Raw genomic sequence first — 27,832 nt, 5'->3', positions numbered from 1 at the left:
CCTATGGGAAAATTTGGCATCCCAACTCCTCCCACAGTTTTTACACTACATAGACAAGTAATATACCGAAACAAGTGAATCGTTCCAGATCGCGTTGCTATCACTTTTTGGAAGGTTTTGCCTAAAGGTTTGCGAAATATAGTAGTTTTTGTGGTTGAATTTGGTGAAATTGGCTCCATAGGAATGAATGTAAGTTGCCCCAAAAGAATGAATGGCGGAATGTTCAAAATTAGACCGTCTGTTTCCAACTGCCAAAATTTCTTAACTGCTGCCACTCACTCACACACACACACACACCCACCCCCCAACACCAAACTGCTGCCACTCCCACACACACATAGTTACTCCGCCCACTCCAGCCGGAGACTACCGGTGGGGGCAAGAACACGTCACACAATTTCCCCGGAAATTGTAAGTTTTCTAGTTTTTCCTTTATTAGTTTCCCAATTCTAGTAAAATTTAGCTACTTTCATGTCCAAGGCTGTCTCCTTTTACACCAGTGTTTTTTTAAGTCAGGTAAATATTCACATACTGTTTTTTATTTCATGTTATGCTTTTGAGCCAAGCGGTGGGATATCTAGGCTCCTTTTCCCGTTCAGTTATGCCGATAGAAGATCAGTTTACTAGAGCTGCACGATTCTGGTAAAAATGAGAATCATAATTTTTTTTGCTTAGAATGAAGATCACGATTCTCAAAATCTTATATATATATAATGTGTGTATATATTTTTTTTTATTAACCATTTAAAATAAAGCTGTGACTAGGATTATCTCCCCCCCCCCCCCCCCTCCGTCTTGATAATAATGGGTTAAATAAAGACAGCTCACATTTGAAAAAGCTTTGCATGAATGTACACTTCATGGAGAGGGCCTATGTCTGAAGAAGAAACGCGGTACCTCTCATCCACCAAATCGCAGCTGATGTCAGTTCCTGTATTGGTGCCATTTGCGTACCACACTGGCTCCACCGCGGCCGACGACTTCCCCTCCAGTCCTGGCTACCTTAGCAGTCCTGCCACAATACCGATGCCAGCATCCTAGGGACACCCTTGATCCCAGCATCTACACAAATGTGAGCTGATAATTTTTACTATGCAGACATCCCATCCTGCAAAAACTCATTTCAGGAAGGTGCCACTCCACGCCCCCTCCCCCCACCAAACTAACACAACTAGAGGATGGGGGGGGGGGGTGATTTGAGATCGCGATTATTATACGATTAATTGTGCAGCTCTACTGTTTACCAAACTCAATGGGTCATCAGCAGTGCCTCATCCCTTAAGAGCTGGGACTAAGGTTTCCTTCAGACAAACTAAGCCACAAATCACTTTCTCTTACACCAATCCACTGTGCTCTGGGAATCTTTTTCCATTTACTAAATGATCTGTTTTTCCTATTACTGAACATGGTTCCAAATGCAAGCATTCTCTGAATTAAGGTAAAACACCTGCGTGCAGCTCCTCCTTGTACTTACCAGAACCCAATCTCGATCCAGTGATGTGCACGAGAGCATCGACTTTCTCATCTCTCTCCCTCCATATTGACTCCGACAGCAGCGGGAGCCATTGGCTCCCAGAGCTATTTATCACCTGAAGTACGTTGACGCAGCCCCAGTAGAGTCGCTATATGCTAAGCTCACCCTAAGACCATAACAAGCAGGGGAGGTCGCCGACCACAGTCCCACAAGGAGATGCCAGCTAAAGTTCCACAATATAAAGGGGAAGAGGGGGAATGCCATGACGCAGACACGCAGGCAGAGTACCCCCACACAATAATACCCCCACGGCACTCCCCGGTTCAAGAGGGGCACCAGGCAGTCCATATCTTCACCCCCGGGGGGGGGGGGGAGAGAGGGCGGACGCCCATCCGCTGCTCTATAACCCTAGTCAGCAGGTCAAACAGCCTGGTCAGCAGCTTGGACAGCCAGCCTCGAGTAGGCTGCAAAGCTGCGGTCTAAATTTGGGGCCAGATCCAGTCACGAGTCTGCCGTCAGCTCTGTCAGCTTGATCAGCAGCTTGGAGAGCTCGGTTAGGAGCTCGGACAGCCTGGTAAGTCGCCCGGACAGCTTGATCAGTCACTCAGACAACCGGCTTCGTCAGCCGCAAGCCGCGGCATTCATTTTAGGCCCAATCCGGCCCCGTGTGGCACCCGCCGGTCAGCTTAGTCAGACACCTCATCTCGGTCAGCTCGGTGAGGCACCTCATCTCGGTCAAGTACCTGGACAGCCAGGAGTAGGCTTCAAAGCCACAGACTAACCCAGGCACGTGAGGCGCAAACCCACGGATGAAGAAAACTGCTGCCCCCCCCTCCCCCCCAAAGCCTATAACCACCACAGGGAGCCCAAAGGACATCCCTGTCCCAGTCACTAACCCCCAGGGGGCCAGGAACTTGCTCAAAAACCCCTGTGTGCAATCCAGACAGCCCGGTCAGCAACAACAGCATCCACCCTCCCTTACTGGAGCAAGTGGCAAAGCCAGCTCCAACCTAACCCCGGGAGGGAGGCATGGGGGTAAGTTAGGGCCAAAAGACCACCATGACTTAAGAGGGGCTGGGGGAATTGGAAGGGAACCGGGGGGGGGGGCGGACCATCCCAAGGAGGGGCCCACATCCACCCCGAGACCGCAAGAGCTATGGGGGGGGGCACACTACCTCTCCACTTGGGGTGGGGGTGCTGACAGCCAAAGGGCACGCTGCGACTCAGGCCGAAACAGGACGTGTGCGCCCAGGCGAGGTGTTTCACTCACGGGCCAGTCTCCGTCCATTGGGGCTCTGTCATGGCAAGGCCTAGCGCGGGGCTATAACCTGCAAACGCTCGCTGGCTGGACTGGGAGACCTTAAGGGTCTAGGATATCCAGTCCAAAAACCCAGTCTGGTCTGTTGATTGCAGTTCTCTCAGGAACATAACTAGCTAAAAAAATTAAATTTTTACAAAGGTTGCCTTTAAAATAAAAAAACAAGCCAAGACAGAAGTCCCGGCCGGGAACTAGGTCCTACTCCTAAACTAGGCAGAAACAAACTGAATCCTATAGCAGAGTGAGTGGGTGTATGCCTTCAGGGACTGCCCCATTTGTGCTGCAATGCTCATGTGTTAAAGGTAAATTCCAATCAAGAATGAAAATCTTCTACAGATTTCTAGGCTTTTGGACATTCACAACTGTATTATCCGCATTTTAGGTTCGCTAAATGGCTGATTAGAAACTATCTAATCAAGCCATTCAGGACCTCCCTTCTTTTGTACCAACAACGTTTGATTTGTACAGCCAAATGTTCCTGCACACCGACACTTCCCTATTCCGTTGTTGGTCCCTATTATCTCAGCAAGCCAGCTCTGCTCTCTCCCACCCATTTCCTTTTCTTGTGACGTATGCATGACACACGCTCTGATGCAGCGGTCAGTCTCAGATCTTCCAGCCAGTCAGCTCCGCTCTGCCCCACTCAGTCCCGCCTCTCATCTCCCCTCCTATGACATCCCTTCTCATGAATGACGAATCCAGATCACTTGCAAAAACAGAGCAGCTGGTGGGCATGTGCATTAAGGACTGTGGTCACCAGATGGGGAGAAGAAGCATTAAAAAAAAAAAAGATAGATTTGAGCTTTTGGGGCATATCGGGAATGTTAACGATTGGCTAGCATTGCGGTGGCCCATTCATGGCATAAATGCTATACAACCATGTTAACAAGAAACATGCTGACAGAGGAAAGAGCAGAGTGACGTAGATGAACTCCTCAGTAAGCTACTTCAACTTCACTGTCCAGTCACAGAGTATGAGCAAAGGACAAGACGTTAGTCACCGGTCTGTGTGAATCCCACGGAAGGTAAAATAGATATGTATACAATAATATGTATTTAGTGGTTTTCCTGGAGTTCAGTTTTTAGTGAACATCATAGTCAGTTTAAAGTAGAACTGTAGGAAAAACCTCTTTTTTTCATTTTGGAAAGAGGTAAGGGAGGGCTATAACCCTGTATGGTTTATTTTTGCCATCTGTGCCCCATTGGGGAGATTTCCCTTCACTTCCTGTCCCATAGCCAAAATAGAAAGTGATAGAAAATACCTCCAAACTTGGGGAATCCCAGGTTGTAAACCAGGATCACAAGAAATAGTCTCCCTATTTTGATTTTTCCTTTATCACTATTTTGGGGACAACCTCAAATTTGGTATTTTTATTTACTTCAATAATGGTAAACATGACAAACAGAGGGTGAATATCCCAAACGGGGGCACAGACAGTAATAGGAACTAACAGGTGTTCTAATCTATCACCACTCTATCCAAAAGAAAAAAAGTTTAGCCTTTAGTTATACTTTAAATGGCAAAGGCAATAACTGAGCTTATGTAAAAGTACATGTTTAAGTCTTTATATCCATTCAGCAAAAAAAAGTGTCACTTTTGAAGTGGACAAGGATAGGAGAAAGTTAGAGCTCACAAACTAAACTTATTTTTATCACATTATTAATGCAAATGGCGTTTTGTCTATATCTTGCCCATCATCTTTGTCTGCTACTAGGACTATATTTATAGTATCTTTCAAAAAATATTTAATAACAAAACTAGTCATGCAAAAAGCTTGGATAGAGATGAACACATCTGTATAAATGGAACATGTCTTAGATTTCAGACTAATAAATTCACAGACATTGGTGGTAATTTCCGATAGGATGAGTAACTTATATTTAGCAACATAACACTTCCTTGGCATAGGATATGAGCAAACGGCATCAAGTTTCAAGCCATCGGATGCTTAGATCAGATTCAAGATTTTAAAATGTTAAAAGCATTTTAGGAAAAAAAAAAAAAAAAAAGACTTCAACCTCCTAGGACGTAAAGCCCAACTCATGCACACATTTGTTTTTATCAATTTTGCATTAAGTAGTCTCAAACAATTTGATAAACAACAATCCTCTGCATCTTGTGTATAAAAGTTATTGGAGTCCAGTGTTACGCATGTTACTTAAAAAAAAAGTAATTAGTTACTTCTCACAAAAAGTAACTGAGTTACATCACTAAAAAAATAACTAATTACCAGGGAAAGAAACGATTGCGCTGGGAACACCTTGCGCGGGGTGCAAGGCTCGGGAACGCGAACCTGCTATCAGAATGAATAATTTCTAACAAATCTTCCTGACACCAAAAAAAAAAAAAAAAAGGTGACAGAGGGATCTTTAACCGACTGACAGCCTCAGCTCTGTTCCTGCATGCTGTGCGAAGGGGGGGTGAGGGTGTCCCTTCTCCCCAATCACCAAGCAGAGCTCTCCTCACTAAGTGCAACTTCAGTTCTCGGCCCTCTTTTTTCTGAACTCTCAGACAAGCTTTAATAATTTAGCACTTAGAACAGCTGTAGAGAACAGAAGACTGCAGATAAACATGTACAACGTATGCAGCAGGATTTGTTTAAGCTCTGTGTATCACCTGAGACCAGTCACTTCATTGGGTATATACAGTAAAAGGGATTTTACAACCACTATAGCTTTTTTTATTTTTTCATTGAGGACTGAAATGGCAGGATCTACTACCAAAACAGGCTATTTTTTTTCCTTCCATTCCTTTTCCATAGGATACAATTCAGCAAAAAGCTTTCTTAGTAGAGAGTATCCTTTCAGGATTAGGCCAATTCTCATGTAATGCTCCATGTGTGCATACATGGGAAAAGTTTTTTGATTTTGCCACTTGTAGTCCCTCTAGGCCTTGCTTTTGCTGAGGAGAATCAGGCGAAGACTAGTAGAAAATATTAGTGGAGAATCTATAGCATGTGGCTCAGAAAATGTCTCTGCATATTCCGCTACAATATTTGCATTCCCATCACTCTTCTCCATTTTATCTTTGAACAGAGATTCCAACTCAGGGGAGAGAGGAAGTGTAGCTATTTTGCCACCTGAAAACTGAAGGTTCTAGAAGTGACAAAAGTGGTCTGAAGAATTCAAACACAGTGGGATTAAAATCTGAGGTTGTCATACAGGCTTCATGATGTGTGCCTGAGAGGAAAATAGAGTAAGAGGTGGGAAACAGTGTCTTAATAGCAGATTGCTCCAGGACAAGGAAACAGCCATCACTCTATGCCAGCCATCACTAAATGCTGACCTCCGTGCAGATCCAGACTGAGTCACTGTTCTATCTGGACCAGCTGCGGTCTCGCCATTTAGGAGCCTGCTCAGCCACCCTCACTGCAGAAATCCTCATCGAGCCAACATCGGCGGTAGGACAGCACAGCATGGACGGCGGGAGGAAAACAATGGAGGCAGTACAGCTCTGGATAGTGGTAGGGACCTGCCAAGTTAAAGTGCAAGTCCACCCTAACACTAAAATCCCTGCATCTACAGACATCCCATATAAAATGACCGTGATGTATAGGGGTCATTTCAATATAAAGGGAACTGTGATTTAGGAGGGGGAGGTTGTGATGTGCAGGATGCGTAAAACACGGTTGTAATGACAAGATTGTGATATGAAGGATCTGAGACTAGGTTTATATCATTGCTACCCGTGTTCTGCATGCAGACAGCCTGTTCATTTCAATGGGCTGTCTTACAAGCAGAAACGTAGAAAAATAGGTCCTGACCTGTTTTTTTTTATTATTTTATTGCTCTGCAACCAAGCTGGTTTGGCACTCACAAAAACATGCAGTGTTTGCTGATGCTTCAAGATGCCATTAAGAATCAAATACATGATTCCGATCTCTGCTGTAAAAAAATTTTAGTAAACGGACCTCTGTGAATTTTAAATTCAATACCCCTGCCCTATGCGGTGTTCTGACTTTCTTCTAAGTCCATCAGCAGAACACGTTCCTTGGGCATTTTGTCCAAGCTCTCTTGTGCCTGTGATCCATCACTGCATAAATGAGGGGATCCTTGGTGGGGTATTCACGCAAATGGATGCACATGGGAGTAGGGTTTTGTGTGTCCAGAAGCTGTGATACTGTCTCTGCAACAGAAGGCAGGAGGAACCACAGCAAGCATGCATGGACCACAGCCCTGGACCTGTATAGCATGCTGTGGCTAAAACATGCATTGAATTTTGTGCCAAGGTGAGCGCCTGATGCATGATCCAGTGCAGTGCTCAAAGCTAACATTATAGGCTGGCCCCACGCAGTGGGGTACAATTAGGGTCCTCAAAGCATAACACCAACTGATAAGGAAACTGCTGGATAGCCCAAAGCAATAAGCAGTCACATGTTGATAGAAGTTTTGGAAGAAAAAAAAAAAAAAAAAAGGAGGAGAAGTCCATCACCTAAAAAGGACACTATTAATAATCTGGAGTCTCACAGAGTGGGTGGGGCTATATCAGCGTGCATAAGGGGCAGATTTAAACAAGTTTTTGCCAGTGTCCAATCATCTGAAGGTAGCCTGCAAATAACCCAACTTTGTGTCTTGTACGATTAAGATAACCATTTTTAGGTGTTTATTGCTGCCAATGACTTCCTCTCCTGGTGCCAACAGCATTCCCCTCCATTTCTTGCATAGGTGTTACAGGGACAGAAGTGAAGAAATACAGATATAATACCTGGCAGAAAAAAAACAATTTTCTACTTTAAACAAAAAATATGTCTGGGGTTACGTGGCTCCACTAAATTTTTATAATGTAGGCAAATACACCATTGGATAAATGGACATCATGCTAGGATTACTATAGTAAGTTCTGAGTTGTTTGTGTGCTTACTTGTTTATTGTGATGCGTCTGTCTGAAATACTTGGACTCAACCAACAAACATTTAATGTTGCTAACAGGATTTGGTTTCATGCTGCACGAAAATAGAAGCAGTTACTGAGTAGGTTTAAGCTCTTCACTCTGATCCGGTGTTTGTTGCAGGAAACACTCCCAAGCTGTGACTTCACAGTGTACTCAATGCAAGCTCCAGAAAAGCCACCAATTCTGCAGACTGGAACAAAATGAAAGGCCCAACTCAGACCAAAACCTTTTTTTCTCTTTGGACAGAGTAGGAACTGTTTCAACTCTTTTTCGTGCTTTAATGTCATCTGTGTCCCATTCAGAAGATTATTCTGAACGGTTTTAAAGTGTAACTCCACTTTTGTTGCAGAAAAAAAAAAAAAAAAAAAACACAACAGCCTTCTTTGGATGACCTATGTACACACACTGAAGAAATTGCTATTTGTCTGTGTCCATGTGCTTGAGTTGGTCTGTAGAAAAATGGTTTGCACCTGCAGGGCTCTAATGAGAAAAGTGGCAGGGTCTGCAGGGTCTGATTTCCCTTTGAGAGTAGCTCACCAAAAATGAAATGTTTGTTGCCGGGGATGCTCAAAATATGATTTGTATCTTAGTGCAGACTTATGGGAAAATCAGTGAGCCAATCACACAAGCAGGAAATTACATTTCTGAGGGGCATTCTGTGTACAGAACACCATCTGTGTACAGAACACCTCCAGATAGCCATATTACATTGCATTTTTCATTGCAAAGTCAGCGCGGCACTGATTTGAACAGTTCTATTACTGACAATAGGCTTCAACTTGTCATGCGATTTGGACCTGTCAAATTGCTGGACAAGTCGCACCGGTCTGAACGGGAGCTAAAGGTTTCCGTGTCCCTGTTGTGCAGACATGCCCCTAATTTCTATTTTGTCTGACAACTGTCAACTGGGCACTAAGCAAAGAGAAATCAGCCTGTGAAGTGTATTTTTTTTAGCCATTCTTTTATAGGCATGTTCTTTCATACAGCATAAACAGTTAAAAATGCTGCTTACCTTCTTATTTGCTTTAACTCTCTCCCCTTCTATGTGATGTTAGGGAGGGGGCTGGGGAGTCAATTTTACCATAAATAACCCCATCTGTATTGTGCTGGCAGATCTCATTTTCAGTTGTAAACTAGATTAAAGACCTCAAAGCTTGGGTGGTACTTTGTATGTTCATGCACTGTGTCAGTAGTCTGCCAGCTGCATGTAGAGTCCTATGTATTTTTTTTTTTTTTTTTTAAAGATATGTTGTGTAAATAGGAACACATAACAAGCATAGAGGGGATTTGTAACAGTTGACTACAAAATGGAAAACACGCTTTAAAAGTTTATGCAAAAGACTAACTCCAGGTTTTAGTGATACTTTGTTGGACCAAGCTGTTCCAGACAAACTACTTCCCTCACTAATATTGGAGGGAGAGGGAGAGTATATATTATCTTTGAAGAGAACCACAACACATACTTTTAAGATGGATTTAAGGTGGATTCAGGACTGTTAAAAACCCACATCAGAAAAACATAAAAAATGAACTGGAGGTATTGGAGAAAATCCTAAATAAGTTGTAAAATAGCACCCAAGATGGTCTAAAACCTACGCAATAGCTTAGAATACCCTTCAGCCCACTCTAAATCATACCTTGCTCAATGAAGACTTCAGTTTTTTCAGGCATAACGTAAGCAACTCTCTGGACTCCAATGCACACTGAATCCATGTACCAGGTGGCTGCAGATATCTTAAAAAAAAAAAAAAAGTGAAATCCAAAATACATACAATTACATCACCAGCTACAAATCAAGTAGTCATATAGCAAAATGTTCCGTTACTTCCAGGTTTCTTGCCTAGGCAAATAATGTCATACATCCCAGGAGTCTTCAGGAGAGGAGGAGGGGTTTTCTCAGCTAAGCACACTCTCCTGCATGCACACCTGAGCTAAGGGCAGATGGATTCCAGGAAGTAAATGCTACATGAATAATCTGCTCTTACTTAAGATAGCCAGTTAGAAATGCTAGGAGGCTGTTGTTCAAAGTGATTTCTCAAACAAAAAGCATGGAGACATGGATAGATAGGAGAGTTTGCTTTAAATAATAAAAAGTGTTTTTGGTTTGTGGTGTTCAGATACAGTGAACATCTGTTTTAAGCTAAACTCCAAGAATTCAGCCTGTTTAATAAATGTCCAACGATGTGCATGCTACCTTGCAGACCTATCTCTGATTTAAATCTGACCGTTTTATAGCAGCACTCCTGGAGGATAGGAAGATATAATCTCTCCTCTCAGAGCCCCAAAGTGCATGCCCTCACACAAATCATTTCTGCCCCCCACCCTCTGCTGCACATTCACAGAAGCCTTTGTATTTTGTGAAGGAGTTGTCAAAATACAACAGGTCCTGTGAATGAGCAGAAGGGGAGAGGGACGGGCACACAAGCTGTATGCAACTCTGCAGCTGAAGTAGCCAAGACCAGAATGTTCAGCATTAGAGCTCCAGAACCATATCTTCTGGATTCTGAATTTTAAATTCTTTACTATATCTTCTATATTTTAATGTCGGTATTAGATTATCAACTAGTGGGAACTCCCAGCAGTTCAGTGCAATTACACTCTCTTTGTGAGCTCCAGGCAGATATAACGGATTCGTGTTTAAGCTAGTTATGCATTCATTAAGAAATCAGCTAGATTAAGTAAATAAAATATCTTTACATTTTTTATCCCTGAAACCCTCTGTACAGTAGCACTGTGAGCAAACCAGGCTATACTACTACTATTGGATATCAAACACTGGGATCTTGCTGCCAGGAGGAAAGAGAACAGTGTTAGACCAGCAGATTGGGATAAGAACAGTGACCAAGTTGTCATCCTTATGCCTTCTGCCTAATTTTCTCTTTTCAGAGAAGCAGGAAATAATTTGTTAAAGCAGACCTAACATTTAGAAACAAAATTGCTAGAAGGTAGCGACTTTTGTTAGAAGAGACAATGTATTTGTCTTCTGACAAAAACTCCTTTACCATCATTTTTATTTATACAGTCTGCAATAATGCACAGAAAATAGTCTGGCATCTGTAAAAAGCCAATAGCAGGAGTCGGTTTGCAGGAGAATGCAACTACACTGTACATGCACAGGGGTTTCATCATAAGTAGCCAAACAACGACTATGGCCAGCTCAACAAACGCACATTACACCTTGGCTTTCCTTTCACTGTAATTTGCAGGTATCTTGTGTTCACTGTAAAGATCTAAAGTAAAAGTCCAGCCAAAACCTAACTAAGCTTAAAGTGGAGTTCCACCCATTTTAGTGACTTTAGTTGTATGTAATCCCCTTTAAAACGACTTTTACCAATGGAAATTTTTTTTTTTTGTTGCTAGTAAATACCTGATTTTCTGCTTTATTTATCCTCTTCTCACTTCCGGGTCTGGTCGGCGATTACGTCATTCAGCGATTCGCAGTGTGTGCTGGGATGCATCTCAGGGCATGAAATTTCACATTATTACACAGGAGATGAGCTGCACTGTGTGTTCTGCCCCGCCTCCTCTCAGTGAGCTGTACTGTATGTATTGTATTGAGGCTGTGCTCCGCCCCGCCTCCTCTCAGTGAGCGAGGACTGAAAGCATTATATCCTCACTGAGAGGAGGCGGGGCGGAGGCAGGGCGGAGCGCAGCCTCAATACAATACATACAGTACAGCTCACTGAGAGGAGGCCGGGCAGAGCACGCAGTGCAGCGCATCTCCTGTGTAATAATGCGAGATTTCATGCCCTGAGATACATCCCAACACACACTGCGAAACGCCGAATGACGCAATCGCCGACCGGACCCGGAAGTGAGAAGAGGATAAATAAAGCAGAAAATCAGGTATTTACTAGCAAAAAAAAAAAAAAATCCATTGGTAAAAGTCGTTTTAAAGGGGATTACATACATCTATGTAATCCAATTTATTAAAAATGGGTGGAACTCCACTTTAACCACTTGACCTCCAGAATATTTACCTCAGGCCACTTTTGCAATACAGCACTGCGTTACTATAACTACTTTTACATCAAGTGCATGTGCCCCCTGCAGGGTCACACACATATCCTATAATATTATATATATACACATATACATATACACACACACACACACACACATATACATATATATATACACACATATATATATACACATATATATATATACACACACACACACACACGTGACCTGGCGCGTAGCTGCAGTCCTGTAGCAGTAAACCCCACACGGTAATTACTGTGTAAAGGAAAGAGGTCTATACTTGCATAACATAAGGGCTCTCTTGTCTGCTCACATGATCTCCCCAGCAGCTGGCTTCAAGGGAGAGGAAAAAGCAGTAGCAATGGCTGCAGCGCCTAGGTGGGGGAAACTATCCATATACTTACTATGTGCCATCCATTGTCCTTCCTCTCCCCTGATGCTGGCGCTGAGACCTGATCACATGACCAGACCTGACTGCCCTTGGATTAGGCAAGAATACACATCTTAATTTTACAGGGTAGTTAACATAGGACTTAGAATGGGGGTGAGAGTAGGTGTAAGCGTAGGTTTTGACCGGACTTCTACTTTAATGTAGGCATTTAGTGCTCACTATATAATGAATGTAGGGCTAACTTATGCCACTTTGCAAATCAGTGCAGCTGCTCCACCCTTTACTTTTCCTGTTTTTTCATGGCATTGTTTATGCTGTTGTAAAAAAAAAAAACAACACCCTCGCTACAGCCAAATTCAAGAATTTTCCAAACAAAAACAGTGAACGAACATTCCCTTCCTTGGTATTGTAAATCCCACATTCATTTAGGCTGAAAAGACAACAGACCTCACACACACAACCCCATGATGGCTGATGACAATTTCACATGTTATTAAAGCCAGAAAGGAGGAAAAAAAAAAAAAAAGCATAGTATACAGCTACAGACTGCAGATGAAGGAAGATTGCAGAACTCCTAGTATATTGTGAAAGAGAAGCAGGCATTGGTTGGTAGGTGTACAGGTCACAGTGATCCCAAAATGACTGCAATAGCTAGGAGCACTGTGTGCAGAACAAGCAAATTCCACGTACAAAAAGACAAATCTACACTACCCAGAAATGTCATTGCTTTGCCAGAACTGCCAGGGATTTCACCATTAAAGTATCAGTGCTTGCTCTAAGAACTGGAGCGATTTGCCCTCATCCATCAATACAACTGACTCTAATTAGTGCTTTTTAAGAAAACAATTTTAAAAACTATTAATAAAATAGAATGTTCAATTTTTTGGATGGCAACAATGCACAGCTGCCGTGTTCTTTAAACTATGAAAATTACTCAAGCAACCCAGGTGTATCTAGGTCTCTAAATCTGTGAGTTTGTTTCATGCCTCAATTAGAGTCCACTCACACCGGGTGCAGTGGGATTGCATTAAGACCACTGTTTTTCCAGTGCAGTGCCACCCCTAGCCCACTGCAAGATAGGGCAAAATGCCTTGTCTCTGGTGTGGCCAGTTCACACCACAGTGTTGCGGTGTGTGCGCTGAAAGAAAAAGAAAAAGAAAAAAGTACTTTTATTCCAGCATAGCGCGGGTCATGGCACTCCAGCCGACAGAGCTACACTAAACTAGTTTGTAAAAAAAAAAAAAGACCCAGTGCAATGCGCAACCCTGCACACCACAATCAGATTGCAGGGGCAATGCTTTGCAGGCTCATAGTGAAGAAATTAATAAATGCTGTTTTTTTTTTTTTTTTTTTACCTGCAAAAAGATGTGCATTTTTTTTTTTTAACAGAGGTGATCCTTTAAGACAGGATAAAGGGATAAAATAAAATAAAAAAAAAAAGAAAACTAAGGAAGTCACCAGGTTTGAAGACTGCCAAGATGAAATGTATGGATTTAATACAGCTTTAAAGTTCAGGACTGTTTTGACAATTACAAATCAATGTTCAAGGATTTATAGGTTTTAAAAATGTTTCTAAAGAATGACCTAATCTAAAAAATGGAAAGATTTTTCAAATTCACTTTACAATCAATATAAAGCAAAGACAGGCAAATAGAAATGTTTCGCGTCTTACCGTTCACACTGCTTGCAGAAATGCACAGAAACTTGCTTTGGAATTCCTTCACTAATGTCAACTTGTGTCCTTAGACATGCTACACACATGTTCGCAGGGTTTGGTGGGATTGGAATGCCACACTGACAACACAGACTAAAAAAATAAAAATAAAATTATAATAATGCAATCTAGATTATTATACAGCTTCAAGCTTTTCTTTTTTTCTAAATGTTTCAACTAATAGGTGCAGGCCTCAGCATTTTATCTCAGGGAACCTCTGCAGTTGACTTAAAGTAGAACTACGGGCAAAACTGTTCTTTTCATTTTGGATAGAGTTAAGCTGGATACACACTATACAATTTTCTTTAGATTTTTTCCTTTAGATTTACCAAAACCATATAATATGAAGTCAAACCTAAACACTTTCAATTTGTATGCAATCGGGCAGGCCCTTATACTACATAGTTGAAGGTAAATAAATCTAAAGGAAATCTACCAACAAAAGTTGTATAGTATGTATCCAGCTTTAGGCTCCCTTTTACACTTATGTGACCTAAAGGTCACGGGATTTTTCCGCAATTTTTTGCGACGATTTTGACTATACTTGAAGCAATGCCTATGTCTATGGACCTAAAAACACATTGAAAATCAGCCCAAAGTAGTGCAGGGACTACTTTGAAGTTGTTGCGACTTGAAGCCGTACAGATATGAATGGTACTCATTGGAAATCATGGAGTACGACTTGTTATGCGACTTTACAGTCCCAAATTGTAGGACAAGTCGCACAAGTGTAAAAGGGGCCTAAGCGAGGGTTATAACCGCAGTCAAATTTTTTTCACCATCTGTGTCTCAAGTGAGAAGAAATCCCTGCAAATTAAGGGAAATTGTTGGGGACCACCAGGTCACCAGAACTAGTCCCCATTGGAAGATTTATACTTGATTACTTTTCTGGGGGCAACCCAAAAAAATGGGATTTTCTTTTACTTTCACATTCAATTATAATAGTAAACATGAATAGAATAGAGAGGGTGAATCTCCCTAACGGGGACACAGACAGCAATAAAACCTGACAGGGGTTCTAATTCTTCTCCACTCTATTCAAAACTAAGAAAAACATTTTGGCTTAGTTATACTTTAAGGGCTGTGCCAAGAAAAGCTAAGACCCTAGCAGATCTCCATATCAAAATGCTTGGTTTAGAAACCTGTTTCTAGAATGTTTTCAAATTTGTAATTCTTAAAAACTGAACCTATGCCTGGACTATGCACAATAAAGTATTTACATATTCTAAACAAGCAATAAAATCCCTTTTAGTGTCGGTTCACACTAGGGCGACCTGGTCGCCTCACAGGTCGCCGCAGGTCGCCTCCCATAGGGAAGCTGCGGACCCGTTCTAATAGGAGTGACACAAGTCGCTCCGACCTAGAAAAAGGGTCCTGAGCTTCTTTGGGGCGTCCGCCATAGACTTCAATGTTATGAAGTCCGTGGCGGCCGCTCCGAGGTCGCGGCGCGCTGCGAAGTAGCGTCGCTGCAGTGTGATCCGGCGCTGAAACAAGCCCTAATTAACCACTGTATCTATAAACATTGCGGATAAACGCAACTCTACGAACAGTAGAAACACTGAATTTGAAATCCCTTTCCTTTTTACTTTCTCTCAGAATCTTGGAAGACTTCAAATGTAAACACACAGCAGGTGCTGTAAGCTGTTAGTAACTGACTGAAACTGACTTCAGAGTTTTTATTGTGATTTTTGAACAAATAAGTGTATGCTACATGCAGCTAAAGGAGTCAGTGAGGGTTTGTATTAAAGCCCTTTTACATCTTAAGAATATTTAAAAACTTTAACGGGGATCTTCACCCTAGCAACAAAAAAATAAAAGTCAGCAACTACAAATGCTGTAGCTGCTGACTTTTTTGTAGCTGCTGACTTTTGATAAAAAAGACACTTACCTGTCCAGGGATCTAGCGTACTTCTCACCCGGGCCAGCTCTTCAGGTCCCCAATGCTGGCATGTTTAGTGTGGGAAGCCAGTTGTGACTCCCTGCGGCTTCATAGCTGGCTTCTGCTGCGTTTTGTTTTGTGAATGGTCCCGCAGCCTTCTGAGACCTGTGACGTGTTCCAAGAGGCTGCGAGCAGAGGGTCTGGGGGCCAAACTTTCACTCAGATCTAAGCTAGTAGATTTAAATGGCCTTTACATAAGTGACTAGCAAACTAAAGTTAAACTCCAGTCAACACTTATAAAGCAGTTGCAGCAACATTTGTTTTTTTTTTTTATATTTGGGATAAAGGTTTTAAATAAAATTACTAAAAGCTGATCATTGTAAACACCTGTCAATGTTGAAGAAGAATTCCACACATCAGTATGTTGTACACAGTTGCTTTGGTCAAGCTTAGGCCAACATACATCTGTATATACAATACCTGCTTCCAGGTCCAACGCTAAGTGGCTGCTCTGCTGCACTGTGAGCACAGCAGGTCGGTTGCTCTGCACTGGCGCCATTCAGAGAACGCTGTGCATTTTCTGAATGAATGCAAAGTATTCAATGATTGGATGAGATGGGGAGTATGGTATGACATCCCTGTCCTGCCTCCCCACCTTGTGGGTGCTCAGCTGCTCAGCATGGGACCTGGAAGCAAGTGGAGATTACTGGGGTAGTGGTGTCTGTTTCAGTGATTTCCAGATCCCAGGGACATCGGCCAGGTAAGGTATACACAGTTACATTGGTCCAAGCTGGACTAATGTAACCACGTTTAACCACTTGCAGACAGCCAGCAGTACATATACTGCGGAAGGTTGGCTCTGTCCCGTGAAACAACATACAGGGACCGCTAGTAGGGAAGCGTGCTCACCCATTCACCATCGGGGGAGTTGATCCGTTGGTCCGTCAGCCACGATTGCCACCGGGCACCCGCGATCGCTCCCCTGTGGAGACAGAACGGTGGTCTGCCGTTGGAAATACAGCAGACCGCTGTTCTGTCAGCAATGAACACAGGGAGCCTGTGATCCTCCTATTTAGGAACACAAGTCCCTGCGTTCATTCCATAAGCCCATCCCACACACATTTAGAAAACACCCCCTAGTCTCATATTTAACCATTTGATTGCCCCTGGTGTTAACCCCTTCCCGACCAGTGTCAATAGTAAAGTAACAGTGCATATTTTTAGCACTGATTACTGTAGTAATGTCACTGGTCCCCCCAAAAGTGTCAAAAATGTGAGTTAAGTGTCCAATCTGTCCGCCTGAAATGATGAATAAATAGCGCAAAAAAAAGAAAGCTCTGTGTTCCATGACACTTGTCTTTCAAAGTGCAACAACACTGAAACCTGAAAATTGGCGTGGGCAGAAATTAGGTAAAAGGCAAGTGGTTAAATAGTTTGTCTAAACCCTCTAACTGCCACTTTGTCTGGACAGTTTGGTTTGTTTAAAAAATGAATACATAAATACTTTCTGGCAGGATCCCCAGATAAAAATAAATAGAAAAAAGCCTAAAAAGGAAAATAAATGCAGCCACATTATCTAAGAATTGTAAGTTGCAGTGGATTACATTGTTTTTGGGTTTAGATACACTTTAGAGGTGTTAAAGGCTCAAGGTTAAAAAAAACCTTGTGTGCAGTGACCCCTCCTAATACTAATAGTCTCCTGAGCGCTCTCTCGATCCGGCAATGTGCACAAGAGCTGAGCTTCTCCTGGGTCTCTCATTCGTCATTGGTTAAGACATCAGCAGGAGCCACTGGCTCTTGTTACGGTCAATCACAGACAGTGAGCCAATGAGGAGAGCGAGGGGCAGAGCTGAGCTCCGGTTCTGTGTGTCTTATGGATGCACTGAGTGGGGCTCAGGAGCAAGCATGCACCAGTGCCCCCAGAGCAAGCGGCTTGCTATTGGGGGCAATGGCTGAAAAGGAGGAGCCAAGGGCGCCTGTTGTGGGGGACCCATAAAGAGGAGGATCAGGGCTGCTCAGTGCAAACCCCTTACACAGAGCAGGTAAGTATGACATGTTTGTTATTTAAAAATGTGTATGTATGTATGTATGTATGTATGTATGTATGTATATATATATGTGTGTGTGTATGAACCTTTAATGTCACTTTAAGTAGCACTTCTAAGTCTTGTCCTTGCACAGTGTAGGACTGGAGAGAAAAAAGATGCAGCATACTGATGAACACGTTTCTCTCCCACTCAGCTCTCCTCCTACTTGCAAGTCGTTTGTTAGTGCATGTGCACTGCTGCACAACCTGCTGCTAGACAGTAGATTGCAACTGGCAGGCTCCAGGTCAAAAGCAGACTCTTTCAGCTCTGGCATTTACAAAAATCCATTTAATAATGTATTGATTAACACAGAGCTGCATTCATTTGGGTCTTTTTTTAAATCGAACATAAGTTCAGCTATAAGATTTACATTTTCCCAAATTAAACTGCTTACATGTTGCCTTGGCTGGTGGTTGCTGGCCCCTTCATGTACTCCATTTTCACGACTATATATCTAGAATTAAAAAAAAAAAACACAGGGAAAAAGTCAGCAATAGACAGCATTTTAACTTCTGTAACATTGTTTGTCAGGAAACAAATATTTTATAAATGGTTTTCACTCAAGATTCACACAACCTTCACCCAGGATTCACATGGTTTCCAAAATAATCCAATTGGAAAATTGTGTGAATATTGAGCAAGAGTTGAGTGAATCTTGGGTAAAAAAAAAAAAAAACATTTATAGACACCTTAATACAATTTTTTTTAATTGTTAAGACACCAGTAACATCATATGTTAATCATGGCCGCCTTCTTCAATGAACTGCCCATACTTACTTTAACCGCTGGGATCAACCCTGACCTCCCCATTGCAGCAGAAAATAAATAAATAAATAAATAAATAAAGGGAGCATACGTGGAATGGATTATTCCCTATTCCATGGTGAATAGAGATGGATAGGTTCACAGATTTTACACATTGTGAAGAAGATCTGTGTATGTAATGATACACGCTACAGCAGAGCTCATCTCTCTATTAACCTTTGCAGTGCCCAGTTGTCACAAGTGATGGACAAAAAAAGATCAGAAAAGAAGGTAAATTAGCAATTATCGAATTAATAAAGTTGAACATCCGGGATAAGAAAATATTGTCTAAGTACAATTGCCGTATATTCTACTTGATTTTTTGTGAGCTTTGTGTATTTCTTCTAGATCTGTGCAGTCATTCAGTGTAAAAATTTGCCTCTGTGCAGGAGCTTCCTGTAATATAAACTATAGTCTGTGCTGCTCTGTCCTTGTGCAGGGAGACTGGTCTTTATCTGCACCCCCCCCCTGTAGTTTTTCTGCAGGCAGTCTATTGTATGGGGCCAGCTGGTACATCCCACATCTCTGCACAATCTATGTACAGCAGAATGTCAGTACTTGCTAGACAAGGTAATGTCTAGGTTTGCCAAGGAATTGGTTGCACACAAAGTAGAATTATATTCTTTGTGGCTAAGAATAAGATTTAAAATGAAAGTATTGTGCCTGGAGTTTGGTTTCAAAACCAGTGGCTATAGCCACTAGCAGTAATCATTGTGTTCTGCCATCCTGGAGGGATTCCCGCTCCTCCCCTCCCCTACCACAAAGCACAAAAGTGCTGTGGGAGGCACTCCCCCATCAACACTGACTGTTGATATCGGAATTGAGTGGTTTTCTTTCCTTCCTCTCATAGTGAAAGGAAAGAAAATTGGATTATCTATGGGCTGCTTAGTTGAGATTAGGGATGAGCTCAGACAGGTTCAGACAAGAGTCCAAACCTGCCAGGAAGCTGTCAAAGCAGGCAGCCAATCACAGTCAGCGAAGTATTTCCAGCACATGCACAAAGGGGGAATACATATTTACAGTTGTGGGACCCGGGAATGCCCTGCTGCCTTTGATTGGCTATCTACTTTGACAGCTTTCTGGCAGATTCAGACAGTCCAAACACACCTGAATGTATTCCTGGCCAAGATCTGGATATGAATTCAGCTGACGATATCTGTAGATCTATTGATCATTGAGACATGATGGCGACCCCTGCTTCTGCAATGCTTCATCAAGTGCTCAGGATTTTTACAGAAAACAGCAGATCACAATATCACACCTTACAACTTTTTGAGTTGGGAATGAGGGACACCTATTCGCAAAAGTATGTAGGCATAGGACACACCCCCTGCCACACCCCCTTCAAGGAGAATCATACAAGAAAAAATGATTGAGTGCTCTTTTTACCACTACTATTCCTTTATACTGGCTTTTTAAAATTTACAAATGCTGCAATCTAGAAACTGGATGAAAGGTTTAGCACTGGGAAATTCTCTTTGAAAGATAAAAAGTGCATTTTATAATTTATATACAACTATATAAATCAGACCAAAATTAGGAGATAAGATGGAATTTGTTTCAAATCAGGGACAGTTGGGAGCTATGCCATACCGCCCAACTTTTTGAGATGGAAACGAGGGACGCCTATTAGCAATAATATCTGGGCATAGGACACACCCCCTTAACCACTTAAGCCCCGGAAGATTTTACCCCCTTCCAGACCAGGGCCTATTTTGCGATTCGGCACTGCATGACTTTAACGGACAATTGCGCGGTCGTGCGACGCTGTACCTAAACTAATTTGACGTCCTTTTTTCCCCACAAACAGAGCTTTCTTTTGGTGGTATTTGATCACCTGTGCGATTTTTTGATCATGTGCTATAAACAAAAAAAGAGCGTCAATTTTGCAAAAATAACAATATTTTTCAAATTTTTTTTTATATGAAATTCCCCAAAAAAAAAAAAATGTAATAATACAAATTTTTTAACATTTTCGGCCAATTTGTTTTATGCTACATATGTTTGGTAAAAAAAAAAAAAAAAAAAAAAAATCGCAAAAAGCGTATTTTGTTTGGTTTGCGTAAAAGTTATCGCGTTTACTAACAAAGGGAAAGATTTTTGTCATTTTTGTTGTTTTTTTTTTTTAACGCGTAATGGCGGCGATCTGCGATTTTTTTGCGGTACTGTGACATTGCGGCAGACAGATCGGACCCTTGACTGACACTTTTGGGGTTACCAGTGACATTTCTACAGTAATCAATGCTATACATATGCACTGTTACTGTAAAATTACACTGGCAGTGAAGGGGTTAACTTTTTGTGAGAGGGAGGGGTTGTGTGTGTCCCTAGGGGCGTGATTCTAACTGTGATTGGCTGTGGCTTGAGGTGTAGGAACAGTAATCAACGGTCCTACATAGTAGAACCGTATGATCACTATTCCTACACAGGGAAGAATGACAGGCGGCTTGTTTACATCGGGTCCGCCGGTCACACGCGCGGGGGGGGGGGGGGGGGTCCGGGGGCGCGCACTCGCTCCCTAGACCCTCACAGGCTAGCGACGTAGTCCTACGTTGCTTTGCCTGTGAGGGGCTGACCGCCGCAGTAAATAGTCGTGCAGCGGTCGGCAAGCGGTTAAAGGAGAATTCTAAAAAGAAAAAAGAAAAAAAATTAGGTAAACCCACAAGTGCTTTTTTTACCATTGCACTGGCTTTTAAAATGTACAAATGCAGCAATTTAGAAACGGGATGAAAGGTTTAGCACTGTGAAACACTTTTTAACCACTTGCCGACAGCCCCCCTGGGCAAAGTGACGTATGGGTACGTCACTCGCCCGTGAGCCAATAGGGGGCGAGCGTGCGCCGCCAGATGCGCGCTCCCACCCCGGTTCGTTCACTGCCATCCCAGCGCGAGTGACCGACAGCTCTGATGTCCGCAGTCACTCGCGATCTCCCTGTGGAGAGGGAGAAAGGCAGGCGGCTAATGTAAACAAAGCCGCCTGTCATTCTCCCTGATCTAACTGCAGAGATCATACGATCCTGCTATGTAGGATCGTATGTCTCTGTGATTACATCAAAAGCCACACCCCTTTACAGTTAGAAGCACGCCCCTAGGGACACACTTAACCCCTGGATGTCTAATAAAGTTAGCCCCTTCTCTCCCAGTGTAATTTTTACAGTAACAGTGCATATGTATAGCACTGATTACTGTAGTAATGTCACCGGTAACCCCAAAAGTGCCAAAAATGTCAGTCAAGGGTCCGATCTGTCCGCCGCAAAGTCGCAGTCCCTCAAAAAAAAAAAAAAAATATCGCAGATCGCCGCCAATACTAAAAAAAAAAAAAAAAAACCAACAACAAAAATTACAGAAATCTTTCCCTTAGTTAGTAAGCGCAATAACTTGTGCGCAAACCAATTAAAATACGCTTGTGATTTTTTTCACCAAAAATATGTAGCAGAAAACAAATTGTCCTAAAATGTGATTTTTACATATTAATGGGGGGAATTTCATATAAAAAAAAGTGAAAAATAGTATTTTTTTTAAATTGTCGCTTTTTTTTTTTGTTTATAGCTCAAAAAATAAATATCGCATAGGTGATCAAATACCACCAAAAGAAAGCTCTGTTTGTGGGGGAAAAAGGGACGTCAATTTAATTTGGGTACAGCGTCGCACGACCGCGCAATTGTCCGTTAAATTCACGCAGTGCCGAATTGCAAAATAGGCCCTGGTCTTTGAGCAGCCAAATGTTTCGGGGCTTAAGTGGTTAAAGAATAAAGAGTGCATTTTGTGTACAACTACATAGATCGGACTAAAATGGGGGACAAATGAGGAAAGAGGGACATTTTTTCCAAATCAGGGACAGTTGGGAGCTATGCATACCTATGTATCAGGTAACAGTGCTGGGATCATTGTGTGTGCCTCCCTCTAGGTCAGGAATTTCCAAAACTACAACCCTCCAGCTGTTGGAGAACTACACATCCCATGAGGCATTGTAAAACTAGGACTAGGCATGTAATGACTAGGCATGATGGGAATGGTAGTTCCTGAACAACTGGAGGGCCATAGTTTGGAGGCCCCTGCTCTTGGTGTTACTCTTACAGGCATGCACTGTGGCTGTGATAGGGTCTCTTTATCTTACTGCCAAGCTGGGACTTTTAGTGCCACTGCAGTTTTTCTATTGTAGATAGCCCTTCCAGTCCTCTGTCCCCTGTGAGAAGAATGTGACTGGTTGTCAATGCGGTGTAGGTGAGAAGACAGCCTGCCCCACCAAACATGTAAAGAATAAACTTTAATGACCAGAAGCACCCATCCAGTCTCACCTGTACACTCACCTCCGGCGGGTGTCACCATGAACACAAAGATAGCAGCCCGATCACAACACAGCGACTCTCACATCGGTACCATGTGGCAGGACACTAACTTCCGCATGACGTCACCATCCCGAGGACCCACGCAGAGGCTGCCCTGAGTACTGCCTGCACGAGTTGCGTGCAGGGAAGCGCCTGTAGGAAACATGTCACTATTACATTGGTATGGGATAATTCCTAATGTGTCAGTGATAGGTGTTAAAGATGGAAAGACACGTAAATGTTTCAGTTAAGGGAACTGTGACATACCTGGCCCACCTGGGGGCGTGTGGGCTCCATTGAAGTGTAAAGGTTTGCAGTCCTTGTTTGGAATGAGGGTGTCACAGAGCGTGCTGGCTGCAATTGTCATTGCTTTGGGAGGAGGACCCCTTTATGTGAGGGAGTCTTTACCTGCTGAACTCTGGAACAAGCAGATATGGTCTAAATACAAGAACCATAGAACCATGTGTATCCTTCCTTGAATCTTGGTGCACTTTATGCATTTTATTCCAGATCTGTGCGGTGATCCAGTATGAGACTTTCCCTCTGTGGCGGTGTTCTGTCGAAAACTCCAACCACGTCACTTCCGGTGACTCTACACCAGGAAAAATTGAAGATTTCCACTACTTGGTGTTTTCCCAGAACACCGGCAGCCTATACACTCCGGTAACACGCTATAATGAGTGGACATTGTAAAGCTGGACACACACTATACAATTTCCTTTAGACTTTTTCCTTTAGATTTACCAAAACCATATAATATGAGGTCAAACCTAAACACTTTCAATTTGTATGCAATCAGGCAGGCCCTTGCACTACATAGTTGAAGGCAGTGGCGGCTGGTGCTTAATTTACTTGGGGGGGGCAGCTCACAGCCCCCCCCCCCTATCGCTCGATTGATCAATCGCCTGTTTTGCCCCTGCACTTACCCCATGCAGGTTTCATCTTCACCCCTGCATCTCCTCCGGAATCCTGGCAGTCGATTCTCCTCCTGGCCAATGAGGAGTTAGGACTCTAGGCCAATCGGGACTCAGGACCTGCTTCCTGATTGGTCGAGAAACAGGGAGACATTAGCGAATATTAATTCACTAATGTCACACAACTGGGTGGGCTTTGCGTGCAGTGCTCTGCGCCCCTAGCCCACCCTTTATGAAGCCAATTAGAGCCTCCGACTCTAATCATGTGCTACTAAAAAAAAAAAAAAAAAGACCCATTGGAATCCATGTGTCCAGCGCCCTGCATGTAAATTAGAGGCCGGGCGCATGGATTAGGGGGCGGCGCCCCTGCTCCCTGTATGGACGGGCCGCCACTGGTTGAAGGTAAATCTAAAGGAAATTGAACAACAAAAGTTGTATAGTGTGTATCCAGCTTTAGTCCGTCCGCTAGTTGTCGCCACCATGTTGTTGGTTACTAGCGGACAAGCTAAAAATGTCCACTCGTTATAGCGTGCATCATAGTGTATACGCTGCTCCTGTTCTATGAAAACAAGTGGTCAAAATCTCCAATTATTCCATGTGTAGAGTCACCAGAAGTGACATGGTTGGAGTTCTCGGCAAGTTGGAGTTTTCGGGCAGAACACTGGAGCTTCCAGTAATGAAGACCGGTCACTTCTGCTCTCTCTCCTTGTGCAGAGTGATTGGTCTTGTCTCCGCCCCCTCCTATAGTTTTTCTGCAGACAGCCTGCAAGTGGTGATGCTTCTAGGTCCCTCCTACAGCTCTGTTCTTAGCACAGGCTTTATACAGTGTTTGTGTCACTGCTAATTTTTCAAGGTAATATCTAGGTTTGCAAAGACATTTAGTGCATACAACGTTGATATATATCATTTGTGGATATTGAGGAATTTAAAAGAGAAGTAAGGGCATTTTTTTATTTAATCATACTTAGCTATATGGATGCAGCATTGATCCAATGCTGCATCCATCCCCCATTGGCTCTAAGGCTGAGAACCAAGCGATCAAACACCGCCGATCGCTCAGTTCTAAGTGTTCTGGGAGCAGAGAGCTGGTGACTGTCAGTCACTGCTGTCTGCTCTGCCCCTCCTGTGTTCTTTGGAGTCCTGGGCTATGGAGGGGGCGGGAGCAGCCAGCTCAGGCTCTTAGTGGCTTGCTGAGAGGCTGAGCCAGGTGGCGGTCCAGGCATGTGGGTGAATCCCAACCATATTGTCGCAATCTTTCCTAAACCTGGACTGGCTCTGTGATGTCAGCTGACAGCGGGCTTCAGCCCACTGTCTGCTGAAAATAGGTCACAGGAGTGCAGAAGGATCTGTGATCCACAAGAGCAGTACAGCCAATCCAGCTTTGGCTGTACTTCTCCTTTAATTAAAACCGAACTTCATCATGACCTTTCTTTTCACCGAAGTCTAGCAATGCCTCTGACTTGTATAGGGGTATTATTTGGTCTGAATAGCCTCATTGCTGACATCTGTGAAAAATCAACATAAGTATTCCAGGTTGTCTCTCTGGCATCCCCTGTATGCCTGTCCTGAGTGACTCACTAAGGGCATATTCATACTTGTGTTTGGGAGTAGTAAAAATGCATGGTTAAGCCCCCTAATGGCTCCCCCTTAAAGTGTTTGTGTACCCTCACATGCACCCAGGGAAGTGACTAGCCTCAGGTGATACACAGAGATTAAACAAATCCTCCTACATAAGGTTTACCTGTTTATCTGCAGCCTTTTCTACATCCGTTCAACGTCTACATCCGTTTATCCGTTCCAATTTTATGCAGCTTGTCTGAGCTTTCAGAAAGCAGGGGTGGGTAGCTGAAGTTGCACTCTGCAGAGCTCAGTGAGAGCTGATTGGAGTGAAGGGATACACCCCCACTTTACACAGAAACAGAGCTGAGGCTATCAATCGTATGTTGTGTGCTGGAGCTCCCTCCCCTGTCACCTTTTTTCTCATAGTGTCAGGGGAAACCTGTCAGAAGGGATTCAAGCTAATAGCAGAGGAACAAAGCAGCAGACAGAAATGACAGTGCTCTGTATTGAGATACATAATTTGTAAACTTTTGATCAGGGTCATTTGGGTAGTTTCTGTTGTCATTATGATTTAAAAAGAGTAAACACAGCTGATTGATAATAAATGGCTTCAGCTAAACACTAACCATGAGTGAAGGGCCCTTTCACACGGCCGCTCCGTGTGTCCGCAAATCATCCTATTTTTTTGCGGATGATTTGCGGACATAATGTAAGTCTATGGCATTGCGGATGTCAGCGGAATACCATCCGCTGACATCCAATTTTCCTTCTTTCAGTTCTGTTCCGTTTTTTCGAATGGAACAGAACCCTATTTTTTCATCCGTGTAAAAAACGGAAAGGAAGGAAAATCGGATGTCAGCGGTGTCATCCGCTGACATCCGCAGTGCCATATACTTACATTATGTCCGCATATCATCCGCAAACAGATGGGATGATATGCGGACATACGGAGCGGATGACACAAATGTCATCCGCTCCGTGAAAAAAAAAAAAAAAGTCCAGCAGCGGACTAAAGCAGCGGAGCGGCCGTGTGAAAGGACCCAAAGAAAGGTTTTTGTGTTATCATTCATATTCTCTGAAGAAATCATAAACTCTGCCAGGGTATGTAAACTTATGAGCACAACTGTAAGTACATACTATAGAAGGATATGTTTTTTCATATTTCATGTCTGAGGTTTAAATTCACTTTAAAGCAGAACTATAGGCAAAACTTTTTTTCATATGGATAGAGCAATAAAAAGCTGACAGGGGCTCTAATCCCTCTCCATTCTATGCAAAACTAAAAAAAAACTTTTGCCTTTAGTTTCCCTAACCACTTTGGAGCCAATTCTGACATCCCTTGAATACATGTAAAAAAAAAATATATTTTTTTTGCTAGCAAACCACTTAGAACCTCCAAACAGTCTGTATTTTTTTAAGCAGAGGCCCTGGAGAATAAAATGGTTGGTGTTGCATATTTTTATGTAACAAAATATTTGCGCAGCGCTTTTTCAAACACAATTAAAAAAAATAAGAAATACAGCAGACGGGGGTGTACACATGCTGCGGCAGAAATTAAACCCCCCCCCCCCTCACATTAGGAGACCCATTCAAATGAGCTCTCTCATTCTACCTGCATTATTTCATGTTTTTTTTTTTCTCCTACATTCTTGGTGGATGCTACTTTTTCTTTTAGCAGACTATGGGTTGATTTACTAAAGGCAAATATACTGTGCACTGCAAGTGCAGTTGCTCCAGAGCTTAATGGAGGTAAAGCTTCACTTTGCAAAGAATACCAAATCACATGCAAAGGAAAATTAAAAAAAAAAAAAAACAGCATTTCTGTTAGTACATGATTGGATGATAGAAACCTGCAGAGCTTCCCCTCATTTCAGAGCTTCCCCTCAGACATAGGCGTGCGCACAGGGTGTGCCGGGTGTGCCTGGGCACACCCTTATCACCTAGGGCACATTAGCATTATCACTCTGTTTGCCAGTGAGGAGATGGGAAAGATCTCCCCTTGGACCTGCTCTGCCATAAGAGAAGTGCCACACACTTCTATTTCACTTTGCCAGCAGGGAGAGTAATGTACCGGGGCCATATACATGTAGGCAAACACATGCATGTGTATTTTAACTTTGGGGTGCACACCCTAATGCAATAGGCTGCGCACACCTATGCCCTCAGATCTAGAGCAAATGCACTTGCAGTGCACGGTATATTTGCCTTTAGTAAATAAACTTCTCCATGTAAAAACAGTTGATTCAGAACCCACCCACCCCCTCCTCCTGACAGCATTACATTTAAGCGCATTTGTGAAGTCAGGCACTGGCCTGACTCGCAGTCTCCGCTCTAATTCATCCTAAAGGTGTTCTATCAAGATGAGGTCAGGACTCTGTGCAGGCCAGTCAAGTTCATTCACCCCAAACTCACTCATCCATGTCTTTATGGACCTTGCTATGTGCACTGGTGGGTAGTCAAGTTGGAACAGGAAGGAGCCATCCCCAAAC

At 43.0% G+C, this 27,832-nt stretch overlaps 1 protein-coding gene across 1 annotated transcript in view; it reads right to left on the bottom strand.

Annotated features, from left to right (window-relative positions):
• Positions 1-23,015, bottom strand: part of NMD3 (NMD3 ribosome export adaptor) — a 121,882-nt gene extending 98,867 nt beyond the window's left edge. The window contains exons 1-4 of the mRNA XM_082248887.1: positions 22,852-23,015; positions 18,133-18,192; positions 13,731-13,865; positions 9,321-9,417 (exon numbers count right to left, since the gene is read on the bottom strand). Of these exons, the coding sequence (XP_082105013.1) occupies positions 9,321-9,417; positions 13,731-13,865; positions 18,133-18,176 (276 nt within the window). The 5' untranslated portion in view covers positions 18,177-18,192; positions 22,852-23,015. The remainder of the gene's footprint in view (positions 1-9,320; positions 9,418-13,730; positions 13,866-18,132; positions 18,193-22,851) is intronic.
• Between the last annotated feature and the right edge of the window lie 4,817 nt (positions 23,016-27,832).

Source organism: Pelophylax lessonae (assembly GCF_965119305.1).
Source record: "Pelophylax lessonae genome assembly, chromosome: 3".
NCBI lineage: Eukaryota > Metazoa > Chordata > Amphibia > Anura > Ranidae > Pelophylax > Pelophylax lessonae.
Note: the sequence above shows the minus strand (reverse complement) of the source record. Positions and strands in the feature narration are given on the sequence as shown.